The 27153-nt window shown below is 46.9% G+C and overlaps 1 protein-coding gene across 1 annotated transcript in view; it reads right to left on the reverse strand.

The window, feature by feature from the left end:
* The window catches only part of IQCA1 (IQ motif containing with AAA domain 1), a 168879-nt gene that overhangs the window by 79929 nt on the left and 61797 nt on the right, over positions 1 to 27153 (reverse strand). The window contains exons 7-8 of the mRNA XM_047773843.1: positions 15293 to 15377; positions 4885 to 5004 (exon numbers count right to left, since the gene is read on the reverse strand). Coding sequence (XP_047629799.1) covers positions 4885 to 5004; positions 15293 to 15377 — 205 coding nt within the window. The remainder of the gene's footprint in view (positions 1 to 4884; positions 5005 to 15292; positions 15378 to 27153) is intronic.

The following is a 27153-nucleotide window of genomic DNA, read 5'->3' on the forward strand; positions in this document are numbered from 1 at the left end:
TGCCCCCTCTGCAGCCCAGGAGCCACTCACGGCCTCAGCTCCCCCCTCTCGCTGCACCTCAGTGGACACAGAAGATGCTCGATAGGTACATTTCCATAATGAAACCCTTATTCCTGATAACAGCCTCTGGAAACACATGGCCTTCCCTCTTCCGTCTTTGCCAAGTAATGCAAGATTTGAAATGCTCTCAAATTATATACAGGAATGGGGTTGGGTCAGAGGTTCAACACGGAGCTCCTCCTCGGGCTCGGGGGAGAGGCGCTGTGGTCAGCGTGGCTGGGACACACTTCAGACAAACGATAGCGTTTCAAGCTAGGCGTGCTGTATGTAGGCAGGTCCAAGGATTTTTCCAGAAGAATTTAGCACTAAGTCATTTGAGGGCTGGAGGAAACTTAGAGAGGACTCTTTAGTATTCGCACGATCCCGTGTGATGGACAGGTCAGAACCCCTGAAAATGGCTCCAAAGGGTGGAACACAGGGAACCCTGAAAAACAACCCAGGGAAAGGAGCTATAAGGATGGCCCCCAGCGGGCTCTTTCTCTGTATTTTTGTTTCCAAAGCCAGCATGAGGTCCAGAGTGAGACAAGTGAGGTTATGTTGATTTCGAAAGCATATCTGCAGAGACTGCTCTTGGTCTGCAGAAAACGTCCTTCTGGCAGCAACATCCTCCTTCCTTGAAGTTATCCTCGTCAGGGGATCTCTCATCTGAAATCCTCCATATGTTCACAGATGGATTTTGCACCGAAGACCCAAAGGAAAGACGGGTGTTCTTCTTTCTTACTGCTGAATTTTGAGATTTCTTTATATGTTCTGGATGCCAATCCTTTGTCAGACAAATAGTTTGCAAATATTTTCTCAGAGTCTATAGCTTGTCTTTTCAGCCTCTTCGTAGGATCTTTCCAGAGCAAACGTGTTATTTTGGTGATGTCCAATTTAACGCTTCTCTTTCATGGACTGCGCTTTTGGTGTCAAGTCTAAGAACGCTTTACCCGGCCCTAGATCCTGAAGATTTTTTTTTTTCACCATCTAAAGATTCCAGTTTCATGTTTAAGTCCATGATACATTTTGAGTTTATTTTTATATCAGGTGTGAAGTTTAGATAGATTCTCATTTTTTTTGTTGTTGTTTTTCTTTTTTTTTTTCTTTTATAGCCGCACTGCACCTGTGGCATATGGAGGTTCCCAGGCTAGGGGTCGAATCGGAGCTGCAGCTGCTAGTCTACACCACAGCCATAGCAACGTGGGATCTGAGCCGCATCTGTGACCTACACCAGAGCTCACGGCAATGCCAGATCCTTAACCCACTGACTGAGGTCAGGGATCGAACCCACACGCTCATCCTGTTCCACAACGAGAATGCCTAAATGTTCGATTTTAAATGCATCGTCCCATGAGACTGAATATAAACTTTGAGGGGTTCAGACCCCCGCCCAGGCCTGTCCTCAGGTGGAACCTCGTCTCGCACTAACTCTGGCTTGGTCTCACTGCCCTGGGCCTCGGTCACTTCCTCACCCACAGTCCATCCCATAACACACCAGAAAATGCAGCGCTTGGGCCACAACTTGCTGCACTCAGATCTACTCACTCCCCAGACATGACTGTTCACTTCTCTCCGCAGAAGGCTCAGCTCGCCACCCCCACCCCCACCCCCCCCCCCGCCCCAACCCCGAGGCACCTGATCATTGCCCACTGCAACCTTTCCTGGCTCCAGACACTGCCCTCCTGCTTGGCCTCTGGTCATCCTTGCTCTGAAGTTGTCCCTGTTTCTGCGGCTTGGAGGTTGCCTGGAACACTGTGTCCACCCAGCCTCTGATCCTTTCATCCCTTCGCCCGTCTCAGCAGTGGCTCCCTGGATGTTTAGGCTCCTTTGCAAATGCACCCCAGTTCTGCCCAATTCCGCGTCCATCTGCCCAGTGCTGCTTCTCCTTTCCCTCCCTTTTGGGTGGCGTTCCCAATAAAGTTTCCATCTGAGTGTTTCCAGGGAACCTAACCCGTGAGACCACGGGCAGCCCCCCATTTCTAACTCCTTCCAGAAAAAAAAAAATCAAAATCCAAAACAATAAAGAAAGCTCACTTGCTACGTTCATTTTTAAAATCCTCCTCCACTTGGCAAGATAATCTGGAAGCACTGCCTAAGAGTTGGACCAATTGGAAGATTTTCAATTTTATTCCAAGCCTCTCTAAACATGCATGAGTGAGTTTGACACTTGCAAATTAAAATTCACTGTTAGTGAAGCTTGTTCCATAAAAATCTGAAATTATCAGCTACACAATCTGGGCTTTGTTGAGTGACAGGATTTTAGTCACTAGCTATTAAAGAGCCCCTTAATGATGAACAGTTCTGGACAAAAAGCAAAATCCGAGTACATCGGCATTTATGGAGGAGTTGCAGATGATAAGATAAACGCTTCAGAATTACTTAGAAATGGATTTATGACCCTTTCAGGTTTACAAAGTGACAGTGGGATTATTAAAATATGAAATGTTAGTCTCTAAGAAAAGTTGATACGTTGAAACTATGTTGATACGTTTCTTCTTCAAGACCAGATTATTTTTTCCACTGACTTTGAAAATCTTATTCTAAGATCATTCCTAAAGCATCAGGAAACAGTCATGAGACCAGCTATTCATCTCCTTGTGTGGGAATTAGGTATTTTGACCTGCAGAGAAAGACATCTATTATTCATCCTAGTTAGAGGGTAAGGCGGGGACAGAGGAAACTAGTTTTGTTTAACTTACACAGATACTGACTCACCCATCACACCCTCACCCTTGACCACCAGAGCTGTGGGTTGTTCTTTGGGAATTTGTATAACACTTGGTCATTTATCAATGGCCAACCCCATATATATAGTCAGAAAACTTGGAAAAGACCTCACATAAAAAATCTGAATATTTCAGCTAATCATGGAGATCCTAAGATACTCTTCAAAATACCACACAAGTACAAGGTTGAAAGCTTTGCAAGTTCATGAGATACGGCGAGAGCTGGTCCCTTGGGCTGGGTTCCCCTGAAACACTCAGATGGAGACCTGGCAGCGGGGGTAGCTGAACTGGGCAGGGGGGCAGTTGAACTGGGGCAGAGGGGTGAGCTGAACTTTGGCTGCAATTGAAGGGGAATCTTCAGCTGATTGCACAGGGATCCCAGGAGCTAGGGGAACCCCCAAAGTTGTCCCAGGGGGTAAGGGGGCTGGATCTTTGTACCCCAATGCGACTGTCCTTGAATGCCGCTGTCCTTGGGGGCGGTGTGTAACACTGTAACCTGCAGGGACCACATCTCTTAGACTTGGAACTGTTTCTGGGGAGGGATTAACTGAGGGGTCAGGACCACATCCTGGGGCACTGGGGACTGAGCCCCCTTTGGTCCTGAAGGGGGCCTTGGAGGGGCCCATTCCGCATCCACTACGGTGGGGCAGGATGTGCCCCAAATGAGCGGTGAGGGGGTCTCTCCTTCGTTCCTGCAGTTCCTGCAGTGTCCCAGGACGGGACAGGGCTAGAGGTGGCCAAGGCGAGCGGCACAGGAGCGAGATTCCCACTGATCCCAGCGCAGGGGGTGAGCACTGAAAGCGGCCGTCACCTCAGGCTGGTCAGTGCAGCCAAGCAAGAAATTTGTCACACGATGCTGGCTTTTTACCACCATCGTCTCTACCTTGTATATTCTGGACTTTGGGCAGCGTCAATTCTTTTTGGCCACGCCCGAGGCATGTGGAAATTCCTGGGCCAGGGATTGATGAAACCTGCTCCAAAACAGTTACCGGAGCCACAGCATCCAGTGCTAGATCCTTAACCTGTCGCAACACTAAGGAACTCTAGGTATTGCCATTTTATATTCCCATCACACTCCCTCCTGCTCACAACTCCCGCCTCCTTGGTCCAATCACTACTGAGTACAAGCCCGTCCCGTTCCTCTCTCACTGAGATGCATCCAGAGACCCCAGACGCGTCCACCAGACCCCAGCAAGTTGCTTCTCCCACGAATTTTCAGGTCTGAGCATCGGGACAGGGACGAGGGGGACCCATCTCTCAGAACAGGAGGAGTGTGGCCAAGGCTCCTGAGCTAGTGCTGCGTCTCTGCTTCTGGACAGAGTCCCAGGGGTGGACATAACCTTTCAGGATCCACCCTCAGATCGGGGTGTAGGTCAGCTATGTATCTGTCTGTGCAAAATGCTACAGGAAACATACTCACATTGTTGGATGATGTGAGCTTCCAGCCCGAGCCCTGTTTCTCAAAAAAGGAATTTATGCCGAGGGAATGAGCACCCTAGGAATGGTCTGTCTACATGCTTGAGGGTGACGTCCCTTTGATTGCACCCCGGACAGCAGCAGCCCCCTGTCCACCCATCACCCAGCGACCCCGCCGCGCAGGGCTGGCCCCGCCCACAGGGGCTGGCTTTGAACTCTGCTTGCCTTCAGGTGGGAAGAAACAAGTTAAAACATGTCCAAGACGTCAAGGTGCAGGAATACACTGGAAGGAAGACAGTTTGGTGAAAGCAGTCACGAATGTTTTGACTTTGTAGCGGTCACTTGATTTGCCAAGGACTTTTCCTTATCTTTACCCTTGAGAAAAGCCGCGGGGATCATTTATTCTGAGGAATGAAAATTCAAAGCCTTCACATATGTGAATAATGCAAAGTATCTCAGTTGTTGAACCGACTCCTTAGCCTAATGCGTATTTGTGGGTCGTACAAAGGGTGGCAACAGACTGTTGATCAACACACACGCAAAAATGAAAAGCTGCTAATTAGACAGCATGGTTTCCCAGGAAACAAGAACCACAGGCTCAACAGGTTTGAGATTATCCCACTGACTCCATGAACAAAAGCAAAAAACGAAACAAAACAAAACCCCCTGAACAAACCAATTTCTAAAATTCCAAACACCTTACCTTATTTTTTTCCTTCATTTCTTTCTTTTCCTTTTCTTTTTCAGGTTTACTTTCCTCTTTCTTCTTTTTCTTTTTGCTTTTTTCCTCCTCCTCTTGGCTTTCAAGAATATCCTCAATAACCTGGTAAAAGCCAAAATCATGGTAGCATTTTAATAGAGTCGTATCAAGATGACGATTATGTTTCCTGTCTGGAAGGAGGTACTGGTGTCAGTCACTGTCCCATCTCTGCCCAGTTCTGGGCCCTGAAGACCCACCCCTCCAGGCATCACCAGGCCTTTGCCATCTGCCTTTGGTTGGATGTGTCGGTGGGAGGCAGCAGTGGGATCTTGGAGGGCAGATGGGGAGAGAGGCTGGACATCTCTGAATCCAGTTCCTCGCTGGTTCGGGGCTGCTCTGGCTCTCAGGGCACCAGAGGAGATCTTGGCTTCCGCAGCATCTCAGCCGCAGCCCAAGTGCCAGGCTGGCCCACAGCCCCTCCTCAAATCCCAGCCAAGAGCTCCTGCTGCTTCCTGCCTGGGCTCCATCTACGATCCTGCATCTCTTCCCAGAGTTGGTTTCTTTCACTTGTGACTTAATTTGTATTTCCTACAAGAATCCATTTATTCTCCTAACATTTAACATATTGGTTAAAAAAATACCCAGTTCACATGGGGTTAGCGTATTGGAGAATTAACAGAAGTTTGTAAAAAGCGCTGTACCGTGACAGCAGACATGTACTGAGCTCTCGCTCACTGCGATAGAGCCGTGAGTTCTGGGAGGTAGGAAGGAGGCCCGATGGGACACACACCCTGTGTGACCCTCAGGCTTTGCCCCTCACGGGTCACGGGTCATGCGCCTGAGACAAGGAGCACCACCTCTCTGAGACTGAGTTTCCTCAGCTCCAAATGCGGTCAGCACTTCCATCCACAGCCTTTCGACTGCCAGGTATGGGTCTAAGGGCCTCACAAAGACAGGCTCACGTGCTGCCATGCGCAGCCCGCGGCGGGAGCCGTCATCTGCCGGCTTTATGGATGAGGGAGCGGAGGCACCAAGTCTTTAGGCATCTGGCCCAGGACGCACAGCTAGCAAGTGGCTTGAGCTGAGATTCAGCCAGGTGCTAACCAGGAAGAACCACATAACGTGGGAACGAAGTGGCAAAAAAGATGCAGAAGCACACGTCCAAGTTCATCCTTCAGTGTGAAGAGCATGGAGGTAAACAGACAAACGAACGAACATTCTCAATGGTTTCGGGATGTATACACGCATGATCAAAGTGCAAGACGTGAGTTTCTCGAACCGAATTCAGTACCGCAGTCACTTCCCGAGAGCAAGTTACGCAATTAAAAAAAAGAGCTAATACACGCGCCGCTGGGGCGCCGTTCTAACCCACCCTCCTGGGATCAAGCCTACTGGGCTATGTCTTAGTGTGATTTACGATTTACCAAAACGCTCAAGTTTATTTGCTAGTATTACATTTTGGAATTTACAGCTATATTGTTTTTAGGAGCTTACTTCGTACCTTTGAAAGTGTTCAAGACAGCTTGGTCATGAATAAAGGGGGATATTCAGGCACCTTCTGGACTTAAAAAAACCCCAAAAAACTATGGTTATGTGTCAAACTTCCCACCATCCTGAGGCCCTCCCATCCCCTAGGCTCTAGTGCAGATTTTGGGGGGGGGTGAGGCTCACTGAGGGGGTGCTGGGGAGGTGAGAGGTGACATATGTGCTGTGCACATTATCTGGTAATAAAAGGGCATCTTTAGACAGGGTCAAAAGTCCCTGTTGTCTGAATAGCAACGTTTTCCTTGGGGATCAGTTTCACCTCAACTTATAGGATTGAGTCACGGCTGCCAGGACATTAATGCTGTAGTGCACTTAAAATATGGACATGCTTTGGCCTTGAGAGTTTGGAAACTTTCATAAGCTTAAAGACTTAAATAAGGATAGGTAGATAGATAGATAGATATGCATCTGATGGGAGGGTGAAATCCTTATTTGCGGGCACACAATTCGGTGTATCAATTGCATCAACTGTACTATTTCTTTCCTCTGGGTTCTTGCCCAGGTGATTTCCCATTTTATTTTCTCTATTATAGAGAAGATACTTACATGGTCCACACTTCAGAAGTTAACGAAACAGCATGTAGTGAAATATTCCCTCCCTGTTCTGTGAGTCAGCCAACAAGACCCACCTCCTAAAGCCAACCCAGGACTCCGGATATGCTTCCAGACGCATTCGGTGTGGATCTATGCAAATCCACGTGTACACACACACACACACACACAAGCACACCGACACCATGAGTTATGTTTGTCAATCACATCTGTGAAGAACGGCAGGCAACTGTAGTTGTCTATTATTTTTTTTTTTACTGAGATATAGTTGATTTATAATGTTGGGTTAGTTTCCGGTTTACAGAAAAGCGATGCGGTTATACACAGATATGTCATATATGTATTTGTGTGTGTGTGTGTGTGTGTGTACTCTTTGTCACATTCTCCTCCCTTACAGGTCATTATACGATCTTGAGTACAGTGCCTGTGCCATATACCGCAGGACCTCGGTGTTTTATGGAGTTGTCCACTTTATAAACCAACGTTGATTTTGCTCATGCTTTTCACCTAAAGAGAGTCTTCCAAAGTACCCACAGATGTCCAAAAGTACACACACACACACACACATTTTGTTGTCTTTTAAACCAAATGTGAGCTTATTGTAAACACCGTTCTTGTTCTGCATTTTTCTCCTGATAACAGATCTGGGCCCGTCTTTCCTCACTTGGACATAAAGAGCTTCATTGTGGGCAGGTTTTACTGTAACTTCGTTCATCATCCTTCTACCAATTGAAATTCGGTGATTCTCAGTTTTTTGGTTTTTTTTTTTTTTGGCTGCAGGTGGTATATGGAAATTCCCGGGCCAGGGATCAAATCCAAGCCACAGCTGTGACCTACACCACAGATGTGACAACCCCGGGTCCTTAAATCCACAGCACCAGGTCGGGGATGGATCCCTCGTTGCCTCAGAGACAAAGCTGGATTCTTATCCCACTGCGCCACGGTGGGAACTCCTCGCGGTCTTTTTTAAAACTGAAGTATAGTTGATTTATAAAATCAGGTTAGTTTCAGGATGTATCGCACAGTGATTCAGTTACACACACACACACACACACACACACACACACACGTCTATATACACACACATATATGCATGTGTATACACATGTATTCTTTAGACTCTTCCCCCTCATAAGTTATTACAAAGTATTGGGCACAGTTCCCTGTGCTGGACGATAGATTCTTGTCAGCCCTTGTCTTTTACTAGGACCCACAAAGCTGCTGTGAATCAACGCAGGCACGTGCCATTTGGCAAGTGTGGGAGCACATGCTCAGGATAATCCCTACAAGGAAAAGGGCTGGACACGTGCAGGGACATGTACAATCCTGCCTCCACCGGGCTGTGCCAACTGACCCTCTGCCAGTGATGAGGCCATGGCGGTTTCCCCACGGGATCATGGCCACAGCGCCCTGTGTGTGCCAGGAGGATGGGTGAAAAATGGCACATCGGTGCAGCCGTTTGGGGTTTTCTTTAGGTGCCGACACGGAATTTACTTTGCTTGTGCTCTTCAACTATCCCAAGATCTCCCAGAGGTGGCGGGTACTTTCTGCCCGTTGAGTCAGCCATCGTGTGTTTGGTACGTTCAGGAACCTGAACACCAAATCTGGCCTGCTACCTGGGTTCCTTGTCTCTCTCTATACTTTTACGGAGGTATATCTTGCATTTCTTACACTCACCAAGTATACAATTCAGTCATTCTTAGTAAATGTGTCAGGCTGTGCAAACATCCTCATAAATCAGTTTTAGAACATTTCTATTGCTGCCTTAAGACCCCCTCACAGCCATTAACTGTTATTCTGTTTTTCTTCCCCTGCCCTTCTTCCCAAGCACTAATCTACTTTCTGCTTCCACAGATTTTTGGACATTTCATATAAATGGAATCATATACCATGTGGTCTCCTGTGTTTGGCTCCTACACTGTGTATCCTATTTTTGAGGGTCACCCATGTTGTACCACGTATCAATGGCTTGATCCTTTTTAATGGCTGAATAATATTCCATTGCATGGGCTTTCCTACTATGGTGCAACCCGTTAAGGATCTAACATTGTCTTTGCAGCAGCTTAGGTTGCGGGTTCAGTCCCCAGCCTGGTGACGTGGTTTAAAGATCTGGCATTGCCACAGCTGTGGTGTAGTTCGCAGCTGTGACTCAGATTCAGTCCCTGGCCCAGGAACTTCCATATGCCATGGGTGCAACCAAAAAAATAATATTCCATTCCATAGATGTACCACATTTCACCTATCCAAACTGATGGATATTTAGATTGTTTCAAATTTTTGTCTGTGATGAGTAATGCTCCTATGAATATTCATGTACGATTTTTTTGTGTGTGGACATATGTTTTCATTTCTCTTGGATAAAGTCCTAAAGGTGGACTTGCTGAGTCATTTGGCAAACTTACATTTAACTATTAAGAAACTGACAAGCTGGTTTCCAAAGTGGCAGCACCATTTTAGTTCCCCCCAGCGATGCAGGAGTGTTCCCACTTCTCTCATCCTCAGCACCCGCTGTGTCTGCCTTTCTGATGACTGCCATCCCAGTGGCTACGAACTGGTACCTCACTGCAGTTTTAATTTTCATCTCCCTAATGACTAATGGTGTTGAGCATCATTTCATGTCCTTATTAACTACTCATGTATATTCCTGTGTGTGTGTGTGTGTGTGTGTGTGTGTGTGTGTGTATTTCTTTTAATGACTGCACCTGCAGCCTATTGAGGTTCCCAGACTAGGGGTCGAATTGGAGCTGCAGCTGCAGACTTGTGCCACCACATGGATTGTAGCTGCATTTGTGACCTACACGGCAGCTTGCAGCAATGCTGGATTCTTAACACACTGAGGCCAGGGATCGAACCCCCATCTTCATGGGTACTAATCCTGTTCTTAACCCACTGAGCCACAGTGGGAACTCCACTATTCCTTTGTGAATTGTCTTTTCCAGTCTTTTGCTCATTTTTTGATGGGACTGTTTGTCTTATAATTGAGATGTAAGCGTTCTTTGCACATTCCGGATGTATATCCTGTATCGGTATATGTTTTCAATTATCTTCTCCTAGACTTCCTTGTCTTTGCAGTTTCTTAGTGGCATCTTTTGAAGCCCCAAAGTGCTGAGTTTCGACCAAGTTCCATCTAGCAATTTTGTCTGTCAGAGTGGTCTGAATTTGCATTTTTCTCTTATATGCGTGAGGTTAATCATCTTCTCATATGCTGAACATCTTCTACTGTGTTTTAAGACCCCTTTAGATCTTCATCTCTGAGAACTGCTCACATCTTTCAGTTTTTAAAAATATCGGCTTATTGAGTTTTTCCTAACCGAGCTGTAGGAGCTCTTTACATATTAGAAAAATGATCTATCTATGATACGCATTACAAGTCATTCTTGCGTGGTGTCATCTGTCATTTGACTTTACTTGGGGTCAGTTTGTCTATGCAGGTGAAGATATATTTCAAATGTAGGTTATCTCTTTGTGTTGTTGTTGTCCGGTGACTCCTGGCTTGTGCAACAGAGGTAAAAAAGTCTTTTCCACTCGAGGTTATGACGTATTTCTTTGTTGGTTTCTCCCAGCACTTTTGTGTTTTGTTTTGTTTGACATTTAAATTTTTGATCCATTTGGAATCATTTGGGGGCAAAGTATAAAGAGAGAGAAAGATTTAATTTTCTTCTCTTCCAGTTGATAGCCTAGTTATTCTAGTACCATTCGTTAGATGGTCTTCTTTTTCATATGTAAGATGTTTTTTATACTAAATTTCCATTGTCTTTGGATATATTTCTTGATTTTCTGTTTCTTTTCATCTAGTCATTTGCCTGTATCTCGGGCTCTTAATAACATGATTTAATACCTGGCAGGGCTGGTTCTTCCTCATTACCTTTTGTTTTCAGAATTTTGCTGGTTATGCGTGGTTATTTACTTTCTACCTAAAGTTCAGAATCAATCTGGCCACCCTCTGCATGGCCTGACTCCCCACCTAATGCTAATGGTATTTTTATTTGGGTCATGTGACATTTGTAGATTGCGTTTGAGAACGTGCAAGTATTTATAACGTTGAGCATTCCTAACTAAGAACACAATACGCTTTTCCATCTGCTCATCGGCATTCCTCAGAATGCTTCAAGCTCTTGTTCGTATAGCACATCCATTTATTATTAAACTTATTCCTGGGTATTTTATCTTTGTGCCATTGCTATCATAAATGTTTTCTATGGAGCTGCTGTTTGAACACAGAAAAGCTTTCTCTTTCTGCATATTAATTCTGTAACTCCCCATCTCACTTTTCATATTGTTTAAGGTAGGTTTTTTTTTAGTGTATTCTCCATGCTTTTCTAATTATAGAACATATCTGCAAAAAGGATCATTTTCCCTCTTCCGTTCCAATTCTGTGTCTCTGTGTTCTTTTTCCTGTCTGATGATGTTCAGTAGATCCTACAGGACAAGAGTGATAAAAGAGCCTTGTCTTTTCCATGACATTAGTGGAAATGTTTCGAGTGAATTTCATTACGCACGCTATTAGCTTTTGAACTAAGAACGACTTTGTTATGTTAAAGAAGTATCCATATATTCCATTTTTTAAAAAATGTCAAGAATGTGGATGTTGAACTGGAAAAGGCCCTTTCAGCATCCACGGGGATGCTTAAGGTTTTCCCGTTTGGATCTCTTTACGGGATGCAGTGTGTTCACCGGTTCTTGCATCCTGGAACCAGCGCCACTTGATTGCAGTGTTTTGCTAATTTAGCGTGCTGCTGGTTTTATGAGCTTTAATATTTCACTCTGAATTTCTGCATTACTGGTCATAAGGAAGACTGGTCTGTGGTTCATTTGTAGTCGTCTTTGGGGGAGTTGGTAGCACTGTGGTTCTGCTCGCTCCATGAGAAACATGTGCACTGTTTTGTTTTCTTGAGGTATAAATGCGACTGTGTATGTGCGTGTTGGAATGGTGAGGCTCGGTCTAGCCCTTCCTCTTGTCCTCCTCCCCCTCCTCCCCTCGCTCCTCCCCCACCTGTCATAACAACGGCCAGGGCTTTCTGAACGATTTCAGTGAGCCAAGCTCTGTTCTGAGTACATCTCATGTATCATCATCTAATCGTTACAGCATCCCAGGGAGGCAAGCGTTGCTGCTTTCTCCACCTGCAGATGAGAAACCTGAGATGCAGAGAGGGAACGGCTCACCTAGGGCTGCAGACCCAGCTGCAGGAGAGCTGGGGCTGGGCACCCAGACGCTGTCCTGCCTCTTCAGTCGTCTCTCTTAAGGTCCTGCTGTGTGTGGCCCCCTTTGTCTTATTGTATGGTCTTAACCAGAAGTACTCCGTTGTCTTTTGGTTTTAGTTTGACTAGACATTAACTCCACTTCTGAGGGTTTCTCAGGGACCAGCCTAGACATTCCACCAACATCTTAATGCTATAATCATTACCTTCCTAAACAGACGTGAAACATTTGGCTGCTCGCCACAGGCTTTCAAGACACAACGCGTGTCAGGGGATCCAGCTGGAGGGACAAGACCTAAACACGTTTTTTTCGTTTTTGTCTTTTGAGGGCCACATCCATGGCATGTGTAGGTTCCCAGGCTAGGGGTCCAATCGGAGCTGTAGCTGGCCTACGCCAGAGCCACAGCAACGCGGGGATCTGAGCCGCGTCGGCAACATACGCCACAGCTCATGGCAACGCCAGATCCTTAACCCACTGAGAGAGGCCAGGGATCTAACCCGCATCCTCATGGATGCTTAGTCTGCTTCGTTACCTGCTGAGCCACGACAGGAACTCCCTAAACACGTTTTTAAAAGTGAAATCCCATGACATCAAGACGACAGTCACTCGAGGGGGGGCTTGATGAACTGCCATCAGGAGGGTGGTTATTAAGGGGTCCCAGAGTTCAGGGGAGAAGGACAGGTACCCTCTAGAGCGGGGAGAGAAGCCTGGGGGAGCTGAAGTGAGTTTCTGACCAGCAGGCGAGCAGAGGGAGTCAGGGAAGCCGACTGCGGGGGCTGTGGTGCTGACAAAACCTAACCGGCAGCATAGTTGTCCCCGCTGCTTGGCAAGAGTGCTTTATGCGACTTAAACAATTCCCTGCTCATGCACACGAGCCTGTTTTCTTCCTCGTCAATGCCGTGAGCAGCAAAGACAAGAGCAGCTGTAGCACTCATCCCTGCCAAGCGTGAGCAAATCACATCACAGGGGCCACATCTGGCCTGCGGCCCACGTTTGTAAATAAAGTTTTATTGGCACGCAGTCATGCCCATTCATTTACATATTGTCTGCGCTTTCATGTCGTAATGGCAGAGTTGAGTAGTTGCAGCAGAGAATATGTGCCACGAATATTTACTATGTGGCTGCTAACGGGAAAAGTTTGTTGTTCCATCTATGGCAACTTGTTTTATTATTTCCTCGGTAGAAATTTCTTAAATAGCATTTATGGGTCAAAGGATGTACAGAGTAAACATTTTGACATTTGCTTGGCTCGTGTCCCTCCAAAAATGTCATGCTAATACATGCATTCAGCCACAATGTCCAAGAGTAACTTTTTCCCATATGCTCACCAAGTCCGATAATTACCATGATTTAAAAACTTTAACAATTTTATAGATGAAAAGAGATATAGTAACATTATTTCCTGTTTAAATTTATTTGCTAGTGAGTATAAAATTTTTAAATTAAGTTCATATTTTTGCCTTTTTTTTTCTACCAAGGTGTTTAGATTTTTCTTATGACTTTCTAAAAAGTCTTAATATATGAGAGATACCTACTGTTAGATAGGTTAGAAATAGTTTCTCCACTTTATCGTATGATTTTAATTTCACTTAAGATTTTTTTTGCCGTTTAAGCTTTAGGTAGTGAAATACATCTGCTTGTTTTCTGTATGGTTTCTGCCTAAGGTGATATACAATTATTCTTCATTACATTATTAAATATTCAAACAATTTCTCTGGTAAGTTGTGGTTTACTATTTTATGTGTCATTGCTACGGCATTTGAAAGTTGTTTGGTATATTCAGGAAAGTAAGGGTCAGCTGAATTTTGTCCAATGGAGTCAGTTGCCCCAATATTATTTATTGAATAGCTCATCATGTCGTCGTTATGTTACTGAATTCTGATTAGTACCGGAATCAATTTCTGAGCTCACCGTGCTGAAGTCAGACTATTTGGGCTTCAATTCCAGCTCCACAACTTATGGAATCTGATTTTGGTCAAACAGCTTGATCTTCATTCACTGGCAGGATCAACGGAGTTAATTTACATAATGTTCTTGGCACAGGACGGAGCACAGAGTATTTGTCCCTTAAATGCTGCAAGCACGCACGAGACATTCACATGACAGGATTCAGTCTTTCTACCCAGAGAAATGACCCATCAGTCTATTTATTCACAACTTTCATTTTCTTCAGTGAATTTCGCCCATGCAATTCTGTACAAGTCTGTGTAAAATGTCAATACAGTTTTTTTGATAAGTTTGTATTTTCTGGGAATATAATCACATAATCTGAAAATGATGACAAAATGATCACTTTTTAAACATCTGTAACATCTGTTCTTTTTCTTGCGGTATTGCATTCGTTAGAACTTCCAGGGAAATATTAAATAACAGTGCTGAGGTTTTGAGTGCCCCTTTCAAAGGCAATGCTTCTACACGCTTCGCTGCTGAGTATAATGCAAATGTCTTGGTTTCTATGATAAACAGAAACATTTTCCCATTTCTGGTTTATTACGACAGTCAAAGCAGCTTTGGACGTCCATTTCATCAAATGCCACTGGGGCATCGACAGAGACCATCAAAGGAGGTTTCTCTGGAAGAACATTAAGGGGGCAAAGAGCTGAGTCTTGAGAGGGAAGCAGGAGCCAAGCAGAGGAAGAAAGTGCAGGCTTGGTGTGGAATGGTTGGCACAGCTGCCTTTCAAGCAGAGGAAGAAGGGCAGGAGGGCACCTGGAGTGAGGGGACACATGTGCTTAGGCACTCAAGGTGTCACAGCGTGAGACCTGAGGGGCAAGTGGGCTGCTGGAGTTGACGGTGTGAAGATGGGGGGCACGGAGATGAGACTGTCAGGCAAGCAGGGGCCAGACCATAAAGGGCCCCTGAGATCAACTGCTGAGAACTTACTAAGAAGATGGGTATCACACACGGTCACCTCTCTTTCCAAGACAAGAGAAAGCATGACTTTGTTTAAAAAAAATTGAAAGTACATCCACTGGTGAACGTCCACAGTATTTCCATGAAAACATCTGTAGGAAAATCACCAAGACCTACTAACACCGCCAACCCATTACCTCTAAAGTGTAACGAAATGCAATTACGGTGTATCTTCATTTCATTTCTCAAGCGTAGGTGTACCTGTTGTGGGGTCTTGTTGGAAAAAACAATAGCTGAACCTCCTTCTTCTTCTTTAGGGTAGTCGGGAAACGAGCCTGTTAAGTTCCTGAGGAGGAAAAAAGGCAGATTCAATGGCCGTGAGCACAGTTCTCCGCTACGGTCCGCACCTGCGGGCTCCACTCTTGTCCACTGAGAGGAGTGATGGTTATGAGGATGCAGGTGTCCTGCCCACCGCTGGGCAAACATGCCGTCTTTAAGGAGCAGGAAGACCCAGCGACATCCAGGGGCAGGTAATTGTCACCCTGAGACAGACAGACACACACCTCTCTTTAAAGCAGATTGTACTTTGCTGCCTCTTTTTTTTTTTTTTTAAATTATTGAGATATTCTGTATTTAAGAATGAAGACAGAAGCATGCATTATTTCTTCCTGTTTAAAATTCAGGATAAACACGGGATTTTGAAACAGAACAGAAGGATGGAGTTGTTTGAATTACAAATTTAATAACAGTGCATGAAATAGACATGCATGCTTGAGATTTTAGTTAAGTCTAAAGCTCCACGTTATGGGTTCCAAATAGTAATTTTTTTTCCTGTAACCATACAATTTCTACACTTAAAAAAGCAGACTTTGAAATTCAACATTGAGGAAATTCAGAAGGGAACGTAGGTAATTGTTCCAAGAAAATGACTTGGACACAAGCCTTATGTTTATTCCACACATAGAAAGAAAAAAATACCAAGTTAGTTCCATTAATCCACCAAAAAACAGAATCTAAGGGTTCCAGGAGATGGGCACGCTCAGGATGACTCTGCAGGAGTTTCCATCATGGCTCAGTGGTAACAAACCGGACTAGTAACCACGAGGACATGGGTTCGATCCCTGGCCTCACTCAGTGGGCTAAGGATCCAGCATTGCTATGAACTGTGGTGTAGGGTGCAGAGGCAGCTCCAGTCTGGTGTTGCTGTGGCTGTGGCGTAGACTGGCAGCTGCAGCTCCAATTTGACCCCTAGCCTGGGAACCTCCATATGTTGCAAGTGTGGCACCCCCCCCCCCAAAAAAAAGATGACTACAGCCATGGTTCTCGAACTTTTGACCTTAGTTACTTTTTACATTGTCGATAATTTTTTTTTTTTGTCTTTTTGCCTTTTCAGGGGCCGCTTCCACGGCATATGGAGGTTCCCAGGCTAGGGGTCCAATCAGAGCAATAGCCGCCAGCCTACGCCAGAGCCACAGCAACGTGGGATCCGAGCCATGTCTGCAGCCCACACCACAGCTCTCGGCAACGCTGGATCCTTAACCCACTGAGCAAGGCCAGGGATCGAACCCGCAACCTCATGGTTCCTAGTCGGATTCGTTAACCACTGAGCCACGACGGGAACTCCATCTCGATAATTTTTAATGATCCCCCAAAGCTTTTGTTTATGTGAATGATAGCTATTGCTATGTACTGTATTAGATATTAAAACTGAGACATTTCTAAAATATGCGTTTTCATTGAAAAATAACAATAATAAACTCATTTCATGTTCAAATATAAATAACATTTTTAATGAAGAATATATTTCCCCTCCCCCCAAAAAAATTAGTGAGAAGAGGGTACCTTTCTGGCTGAACGGAAGTGAGCTGGTGGGACATTGTTTCTGCTGATGCATTCAATCTGTTACAATCTGTTGTTTTGGTTGACGTATAAGAAGAAAGTCTGGCCTCACGCAGATGTAACTGGAAAAGGTAGGAATACTTTAGCAGCCTTTTAGACAGCTGTAGATCGTCTGCTCGGGTCCATCACGCGACACGTGGGTAGCTTCTTAAAGGCTGGTGGTGACGTGGCCTGTGAGAGCCTATCTTTTCCTTTCCTGATACATCAAAATCCACGCGTCTCGCGCCGCGACTAGATCTTCAGCGGGCGTGATTTTGTAACATCAGCTCTTGGTTCTTTGAAAACCGCGTTGCATCACATTCGTGACTAACTCCACCAATCTCATAAGCCCAAGAGAAGTAGTGGGACGCTTTCAAACTCACAGAGGTGACTGCAAGATTCCCAAAACTGTAATTTTCACCAGAAAGCTGGAATTTTTTTTATCATTGGCAACAAATATGCTGAGCTGTTTTCCTTTAGGCTCATTTGGCTCGTTTTGGAGAACACGTGTCCCTCCCAAACCTGAGTCTGAATAGCCAGTGTCTCTCGGTCATTTTCTCAATGAAAAACGAGGTTCCAGAGAAAGCGGTGGTTCAACTTGAAACGAGACACATGGCCGGCGTCCCCTGCTGAGCGGCCCTCACACTTTGGGGCACAGCAGAAGGCAGCACCTCACCCGCAGGCTCCGCACAGACGATACTGAAAAGCTGGGTGGTCAAAGGTCAAATCTTACAAGTGTTTCACTACGATGACTTTGAACTGGGGCCACCGCCCCGGGTCAAGCTGAGGAGCTGGCAGCTCCCTGGACCGCAAACATCTTAGGACAGTTACATCTTTGTCTGGACAAAGTCTCCCGGTGTCTGGAAGCTCTCCCACGGCTCGTCCAGTAGGCCCGAGACTCAGCTCCTCAGCATGGCTTTGAAAGGAACCGAACACAATGCACCGGGGCGGGGGATCGGGGGTGTCTGCGGACAAAGAGGCACCAGCAACAAGGATGCTAGGAGATTACAAGCTACGTGTGCCATCTGTCAACGGGGCCACCATGACTGCAGCTACTTTGGTGGCCTCATCCATCCAGCCATCCATTCATCGATCCATCCATTCATTCACATGGTCAGTCAACAAACATCTGTTTAGTACCAACTAGATTCTGGAGGTAGTGATGGGAGACAGTGATCTGAAGGTCAGAAGAAGTCAGAACTTGCCCTCATGTGGCTCAAACTCCACGACCACAAGGATTAAAGCTCAGACCACTCCCTTCTTCACACGTATGCGCCCTGTTCCTCTGAACACCACCTGCACAAGCAACTCTAATACAAAATGTTATTTCTACGTTTTAAAGCTTGAGTGTTTTCGAGGACTTGCAACAAACCCAGAAATGTATATAAATGAAAGCCAAAAAGGATTTACACGTGTCATTTCTAAAGTGGAGTTTTTTTTTTTTTTTTTTGTCTTTTTGCTATTTCTTGGTCTTGGGCCGCTCCCGCGGCATACGGAGATTCCCAGGCTAGGGGTCGAATCGAAGCTGTAGCCACCGGCCTACACCAGAGTCACAGCAACTCGGGATCCGAGCCTCGACTGCAACCTACACCACAGCTCACGGCAACGCCGGATCCTTAACCCACTGAGCAAGGCCAGGGATCGAACCCGCAACCTCATGGTTCCTAGTCGGATTCGTTAACCACTGCACCGCGACGGGAACTCCTAAAGTGGAGATCTTAATTACGCTGCCCTGCAACTGTCACAGTAGGATGCAATATTGTATTTGTCACTGGACTTTTTGGAAAAATGCTGTTAAATGTATTTCTTTTTAATAGATAAGAACATGTTTAGATTTTTTAGTCACAGTTTAAATAATTAATCATAATTTGAAATTAAACGTCTTATCTTTAAAGAATGTAAGAGCTGCTGCAGGGCACATGTTTAAAAGCTCCGTTTTAAGGCGTTCCCTCTGTGGTGCAATGGAATCAGTGGCATCTTTGCAGTGCCAGGAGGCAGGCTTGATCCCCACCTGGCACAGTGGGTTAAAGGAGGATCTGGGGTTGGCTCAGTTGCAGCGTAGGTCGCAACTGTGGCTTGGATTTGATGTCTGGCCTGGGAACAGCGGGGGAAAAAAAAAAAAGATCTATTTTAAAATTTGTATGTCGAAAATGACACCCTGACTTGATAGCTCTCTGCTTCACACACAGGACACCCCTCTGCTCTCCCTCTGTCCCCATGGCCGTTGCGCCGCCCCCACCCCCGCCCCAGCGATGTGCCAAGGTCGCCCTCCTGGGTGCAGTGGCTGGGACCCCCTATCAGCCCCGCCCCGGAGGCCCCGTCATTTCAAAAGCCTGGGAGGATGCAGTTTTCAAGTTCTGCTTCACGACTGGCTGCTGGATTTTCACCCCGACGGTCTGTTCTCTCCTTGTGCTGGGAGGCAGGGAGGGAACGGGCTGGGAGCTGAGACAATCCTGGCTCCTGTTCAGGGAAAGGAACGGCGAGGGGAGCAGTGTGGGCGTTTTGGACCCACCGCGCTGGGAAGGTGCTGAGCTCCGGGGCCTGGTTGGCTTACACTCAGTCACCACAGCTATTACTTGGGTGTTTCTGGTGCAAACAGCCAGGGGCTGCCCACGTCACCCGCAGGTGACAGCCTGCGTGGGGACCCCCAGGGAGCAGCCCAGGACCTCAAACAACGCGGTGTCAGGAAGAATTAAAAGTGGAAACAGTATCCGGTGTCTGTTGGGTTCAGATGCACGGGTGTCCCCTCTCGCCGCCGCTGGCACTTCATTCCCGTCTCCGCCGTCAGGGGCCCTGCGGGGACGGCCACGGACAGAGTATACGTGTGCCACCCTTGGTGCTGGGACACTCCTGGCGTCTGTCCAGGGCCGCAGGAGCCGCCGAGGGGCTTAGGGCTGACACGCCCGTGTGAACGTACACATTGTTCAAACAACAGGAATTGCAAAATGATGGGAGCTCCGCCCAGAAAGGCTCCCTAGGCTCCTCGCCTGCCCCCCCACCTGGGGCTCCGCCCCAATGTGAGTGGGTGGGGGAGGGAGAGGGGAGCTGCCACCAGACAGGGACGAAGGTCCAGCCCAGACCAGCCAGCTGTCCCCGCCCTCATTGTGGGAGGGGCTTGCTCCCCATGACCCCGGCCCACCTGGGGTGCATCTGCAGCCCCCCACCCCACTCCTCTGGACTTTCTCCTCCCAACGGGATGCTTCTCTGTGAATCCAGACAAGCTCAGGCGTCCCACGTTTAGGAAACACTCACCCTCTTTTTTCCAAAAATTATTATTATTTTTTAATTCGAAAGGGTACTTTCCATTTACAGATATTACAGTATAGTGGCTCTATTCCCCTGGCGTACAATACATCCTGCAGCCTATCTTCCCCCCACCTCCGTCCTGCTCCCCGCCCCCCAACCTGGTAACCCTCTGCTTTGCCCCTGTACCTGTGAACACGCCTCGCCAGCTCCTGGCCGCTCTCCCTGCTCACCTTCGCCGCCCAGCTTCTCAGAAGACGCCTTCGCAGTCATCCTCGCCTTGAAAGTAGTTCCCACGGGCGTTAGGGGCCACACTGTGGTCCCTCCCCACATTTGCAGGTCACATTCGCAACCCCAGGACCGCAGCATGTGACCTGCGGTGCAGACGCGGTCCCTGCAGAGGTCACTGGTTAAGACGAGATCGCACTGGAGCTGGGCGGTCCTAATCCAGGAGGACTGGTGTCTCTGTAAAAGGGGACATTTGGGCCGAGACCCAGACACACGGAGAGGAAGGTGATGGGAAGGGACACAGGGAGCAGACGGCTGTCCACAGCCCCCTGACCCTGCTGATCGTGGGCTTCCGGTCTCCAGGCTGCGAGCGGTCGAACCTCCCGAGCCGTGGCGCTTCGTCCTGGGCATCGCCGTAAACTCACAGCCCCGTGTATCAGCAAAGTTCGACGTGCTAACTTCCAGCATGTTCCACCACATTGCTCTGTCGTGATCTCTCAGGTGACAGAGTCCTCTTTTCTGGAAGGTTCTCTGTCTTGGCTCCCGAGGTGGGATCCTCTTGGCTTGCTTCCGCTTCTCCCGCCCCTCCCCCTCCTCGACTTCAGCACCTCCTTTGCTGCCTTACAGGGAAGGGCTCACCCTCCGGGGCCTGGAAGCAGTCTGGGTTCTGGACCACACCTACCTACTGAAATGAGCCGTTCACTGGCTTCCCTCTGGGTTCTGCGCCCCCCACGGACCACCTGTTCCGCCTTCTCTGCAGGAACCTTGTCCCCCCCCAACCCCACCCCCTGCAGATGCTGGGGGCCCCAGGCTCAGGCCTTGGGTGCGTCTCTTCCCTGCTCCCCGCTATGATCTCACATAGCTTCTTGGCTTTAAACACCCCTGCCGGCTTCATCACCCTGTCTCCTGCCTGCATCTCTCCCCTGGACCCTCATATACTCAACCCATTCACTGCCCGGCGTCTCCCTGTAGGACTTCGCTGGTCCAAACTCTGCCTGTTCTCACCTCCTCTCCCAAACCTCCTCCTCCTCTTGTATTTCCCCCCTTTCAGAAAATGCAAACTCTGTTCCAGTTGCTGCAAAAGCAAAAGCCTAGAATCCTTGACCGGCCTCCCCAAGTTCAATCCACCAGCAACCCCTGTTGGTTCCCCTTTCCACCTATGTCTAGAATCTGACCGCTTTTACTACCCACAATGGTCTGAGCCGCTGTTATGAGTATTGTGTTACTGGGATGAACTGGCCTCTCTGCTGCCCCCCCTCAACCCATTCCCCCCCCCCCCCCCCCCCCCCGTGTAGCAGCCAGAATGATCCTTTTAAAACATCAGTCCTATCATGCCCTTGCCTGTTCCAAGGTCACCAGTCCTCTCAAAATGAAACCATCGCCCACACAGTTAGGTTCACCTCTGGCCCACTTTGCTGGGGACAGGCCCAGGTTGTGTGTAGCTAACAACAGCGTCCCTTTTCATTCTTAAAAGTATCCTGCTCTGGACCGTGAGCAATTGGTCCTCCACTTTGACGGCCTCCCTGGTATTGGCCCTGCTGCCTCCTTGCCGTTCCCGAACCTTCCCCATCGTGCCAGATGCTCCTCCATCTATGCCCACACTCCGTCCCCAGAGAGAGATCCATGCGCAGAGATTTTATACACACGTAGATAGCAAGAGGCATGTGCCTTCCTTGGCCTTAAGGTTTTGCTGAAAGGCCATCGTAGCAGCGAGGCCTTCCTCGATCATCTTGCATAAAATACGTGTTTGACCAAATAAGAGGATAGGTTCCCTCTTATCTCCCAACCACAGGTCTTGCTGAGCGAGGTGCACACGGGGCTTCTTTGAAAAGCGAGGGAACTTGGTCTTGGATGGTTGCTCCAGGTTCTCTCTGCCGTTTGGAAAGGGCTTGCAGAGATGCAGGGATCTTTTCCACTTAAAGGGAAACTTGAACACAAAATCCTGCGCAAAATTACTCCGTGTGAAATATCCTGACGTGTACGCGGTGCTGATTTAAATCGCAGCATTCCCTCCGTGACGGTTTGAATCTTAATTCCACAGACATTTGCTTGTCTCTCTGACCTTTCCGCCTTTGGCTGATTTGGCAGTGAGTGCCCCGGCATGTCATTTGTGACCCTCCCCGAGCCACCCTCCCCCCACCCCCCCCATCCCCCACCCCCGGCCCAGGAGTCAACCCATTTCCATTTGCCCTCAAATGGCTGCAAGAGGCAAGGCCCAAGTGGGTTCCTCAACTGGGCATCCAAACCACCAGCTGGGCCCAGTGATGCAGAAAATGAACTCATCACATGGCTGCGTGAAAAATAACCCGAACAATACACATCTCACTCAAACCTATAGAAGAAAACGGGAGAAGCAGGCAAGGTGAAAACCACCCAAGAATGCCACGTTTGAGAAATGGCTAGGGAACTTGACAAGACAGGATTTATCAGATATTTCTGAGCTTCATAACTGGCATTTAGTCACCTTAATGCCGGCACATCTCACGGGGATTACATATTTTTAAGGCAAGATTTCAGCTTTTTGGAACAAAAGCTAATTTGTATTACAGTAAGTATAGTTTCCAAAAGATAAACTTTCAATTATTCCTTAAATCCACTCCTGAAAAATACTCAGGAAAATTTAAATATGAACGCTGGATATGAAATATATTATTTATCAACCTTTAGAGATAGTTGAATATTTTCAGAAACAAATGCCACCTCCCTATCATTAAATTCAGATTACCCTGGAAAGTTACCCAAAAAAGAAGATGGGGCCCCGGAGAACTGACCGTTTTCCGTCAGAGAACTAACCAACCATGGAGCCCTGCTGCCTGCTGCTGTCCCAGATGGGGCGGCTCTAGTAACCGGACATTTCCTCCAGCTTCTACCAATCCTGGTTCTTGACTCAGAAAGCATCACCTGCACGTTGCGAAATCAAAGTGATCTAGGATAACGGCCCCAAGTCTTGAGTTCCCACGTGGGACCTGCACCATCTCTCCCCGCACGGGCGTCTAGGTGGGGTGCACACGTGTAAAGCAAGGCGTCGCAATCCCCAGCCATCCCGTTCGATCCCCGAGTGTTCTCACTTAACTTCCCCCTGGCCCCCCATCCGAACCCTTGGTCCATGACTGCGCCTGCAATCCCTGACACCCGTCCTGCACATCTTGTGATATCCTGAGTGGAGAACTCCTGCTGGAGGCCCCATGGAACCCGGGCCCCACTCTGGCCGAGGCCAGTGGCAGAGCCTCCTGCCCTTGTCTCTCACGGGAGGTGGGAAGTCTGCCACATTTTATTTGGTACAAGTCTCCCACATTTTATTTGGACTGTTTGTCCAGCATCTCCGGCAATGCTGTTGCCATTTCCTTATTGTGCCTGAAAAATGGCTTCAAGGTCAGGAGGGAGGAGCCAGGGCTGGGGCAGAGCAACCCCCCCTGTGCCCAGGTGCCAGGTGCCGCTCTGGAGCACCAAGCATCGAAACTCACATCCATTCAGGCAACCTCAGTTCACACCTCACAGGCCTCTCCCAAGAGCAGCAGCAACCTGTTCTTGAAAGTCAGATGCTCGTGCAGGATGCTGGTGTCTCATCATTTTAAATGGGAAGAATTAAAATTTGACACAACTATAACCCCCCACCCCAACCAATTATTCTGAGCACCCAGACAAAAGCCCCAGCCACTTTCTGAAAAGAATAGAATCAAACACAAACACACCAGGCAGTTGTGACCACCCCCGGCAGTCTATTTCACCTGCCACACTCACCCACTAGCGTTGCGTTCCTCTGCCTCGGATGCCTTTACGGGGTTTTGACCCGTGTAAAATGAAGCCCAATGCGGATGTGAGTTTCCTCAGCTGCTAGTGACGGGGACACTTTGCTCCACAACACGTGCATTTATTTAACTGTCTCCTTACCTCTCTGATGCACCTACTTAGCAGAAATGATCATGGATCGTGTGTTTGCTGCATGTGCAGGTTTACAGAGCATTTGCACACATGCCTTTCACAAAATAGTTTCTCATTTCATCCTACGGAAATTCTATGAGACAGGTACCTTCCTCTACTTTGCAAAGGAGGAAACTGGAAAATCCAAGAGTTTAAGTGACTTTTCCAAGGCAAACAGTTCCTTACCGGAAAAAGCCTCAATTCTAACCCTGGGCTTCTGTCTAGATGCCCAGGACGCCCGGAACTAATCACAGTCACTCCCTGATTTTGCCTAGAGCCTTAGGCAAGGGTTCCTTAATCCTTCAGCCATCAAGTTTGTGTTATATGCCTTTCACATGTATATACCTTCTTTTTTTTTTTTTTAGGGCCTCACCCATGGCATTTGGAAGCTTCCGGGTTACGGGTTCAGTGGGAGTGACAGCCACCAGCCTACACCACAGCCATAGCAACACCAGATCCAAGCTGCCTCTGTGACCTAAACTGCAGCTTGGAGCAACACCAGATCCTTAACCCACGGACTGAGGCCGGGGATCGAACCCGCACCCTTACAGATACTAGTTGGGTTTTTAACCTGCTGAGCCACAACAGGAACTCCCACACATACATATCTTTTCACCCAACAATTCCACTATTGGGAATCCTTACAGAAATAAAGGCAGAGATATCCTGGGAGGTACTGCTGATACTAGAAAAAACTGTAATAAGCAACTGCAAACAGTCCCCCGAAGGAGAGCAGTTATGTAATTATGGGATCGCCTCACTGTGGACGCCAGCTCTGGACCAGCCTTCACCTGTTACTCCTCACCTTCTCAACCCTGGTACTTAAAAAACACTCAGGTGGATGAGCAAATTCAGTTCTTGTGAAGCCGAATCTGCTCTATAGGAATAGAGGGGATGCTGCTGACAGAATCTTAAGGGGAGAGACCAGGCTGGGGAGGGATCTGGCTTATCAAAACAAAAGGGGACAGGAGAGCCTCATCCGAACGTGCGTCCCTGTCTGCAGGTGCAGTGCCCGTAAACACTGCCCACCTGGATGAGCTCAGAGTGTGGCCCTGGAGGGAGCAGACTGTTCACTGTCTTCCTTGCTGGGGCAAATAGGAATTTATGTTCATGATTACATAAAACAATAAGGTAACATAATCTATAATAAAAAATTTGATTTCTGGTTGGTTTTCTTTCGTGGCTTATTTTGGGGTGTGATTATCATACAGACCTTGCAGTTGGTACAGTGGAATTCGTCCAATTTTCTTTGAAAAAAATTTTGTTTCTGTAGTTAGAAAACTGTGACCTTTCTCGAGGGGAGTTCAGGTCTCCATCCTGCTTCCTACGACTTGTCGGCTTTTGCAATTAAGGCAACATCTAGTTCCTGCGAATGTATCGTTTCCATCTCACTACTTTTTAAACTTCATTTATCACATGCGATTTATTTCCATTTATGTGCGTCAGTTCTGAGGCTCTCTACTTTGTTTCACTGATTTATGCTTTGTGCTTTTATATTAGTATAATGCATTTACCTTATTTTTCTTTCTAATAATCTGCAAAATACAGTGCCATTCGTTCTTCCTTATTGTTCTTAGTTTCTTATTTTAATCCTAATGACTTTAATAATTATGCTTTCAAGTTCAATACATAATTCTGTTGGGATTTTAATTGAAATTGTGTTCTCTCTATAAATTACCTCGAGCGGACATGTCATCTTTCCATTTAACCAGAAACATGGCATATCTGACCATTTATTCAAGTCTTTCAAAATTTCTTCCTTTTTAACATTTATGGACCTCTTAAATTTTCATACATTTCTCTTTCACACAGTCTATCATTGATTTTTAAAAAATACACTTTGCTGCCTTCCTTCTTCTTGTTTCATTTTGATGTCTCATATGGACAGTAATGTATATTATGGCACTATTTATCACTAAGGGACAAAGCCATCGATATTATCCTTTCCTTTTGTGGGATGAACTGCAGTGCTTCCTCATTAAGTATAAAGCTCTCTTTTGTTTTAAAAAATACTTGTTTCACTCATTCATTCATTCATTTAGAACTCTGCGCCAGACTCTATACCAGGCACTACGGAAAAGAAGTAAACAAAGATTAAAAAGTCCTTGTTTTGGAGTTCTTGTTGTGGCTCGTCAGTTTGGGGACCTGATGTTGTCTCTGTGAGGTTGCCAGTTCGATCCCTAGCCTGGTTCAGTGGGTTAAGGATCTGGTGTTGCTGCAAGCTGCAGCATAGGTCACCGATGTAGCTTGGATCCAGTGTGACTGTGGCCTCAGCTGCGGCTCTGATTCCATCCCTGGCCTGGGAACTTGCATATGCCACAAGCACAGCTGTAAAAAAAAAAAAAAAAAAATCCTTGTTTTTATTCAGTTTACATTTTATTAATGCTAAGAATTAATCCTCATCTTTCTGCTTTTAATTTTTTAAAATAAGAACCAGGCATTCCATTTTATCAAATAATTTTCCTACCTGAACTGAAATGACCACATTGCTTTTTCTGATGTACATAATATGCATTTTTCCTAGCATTTAACTATTTATCTATTTCTGGGAATAAACACTCATGTCTAACTTTGAATGACCTGGAATAACAAGTGGATCAGGGAGGAACCTCAAAACACAAAGAAGCTGGAAATGCATAACTAAGAAAACATCACGGCATATAATTTTTTTTATCCTTCAGAATAAGAGGTCAGTAACACACGTGGAAACCTCTCACCTCCCTCCTGGATCTCGTTAGAAGGAACACAAACACCCACAGAGGGCCGTTCTGGGAGCAGACATTCTAGAAGCAGATCTCCCAGGCAGCGCATTCCTGCGGAGGCGGCGCCTGGGGTGGGGCCACCGTGAGGCT

Source organism: Phacochoerus africanus, chromosome 3 (genome assembly GCF_016906955.1).
Source record: "Phacochoerus africanus isolate WHEZ1 chromosome 3, ROS_Pafr_v1, whole genome shotgun sequence".
NCBI classification, from domain to species: domain Eukaryota; kingdom Metazoa; phylum Chordata; class Mammalia; order Artiodactyla; family Suidae; genus Phacochoerus; species Phacochoerus africanus.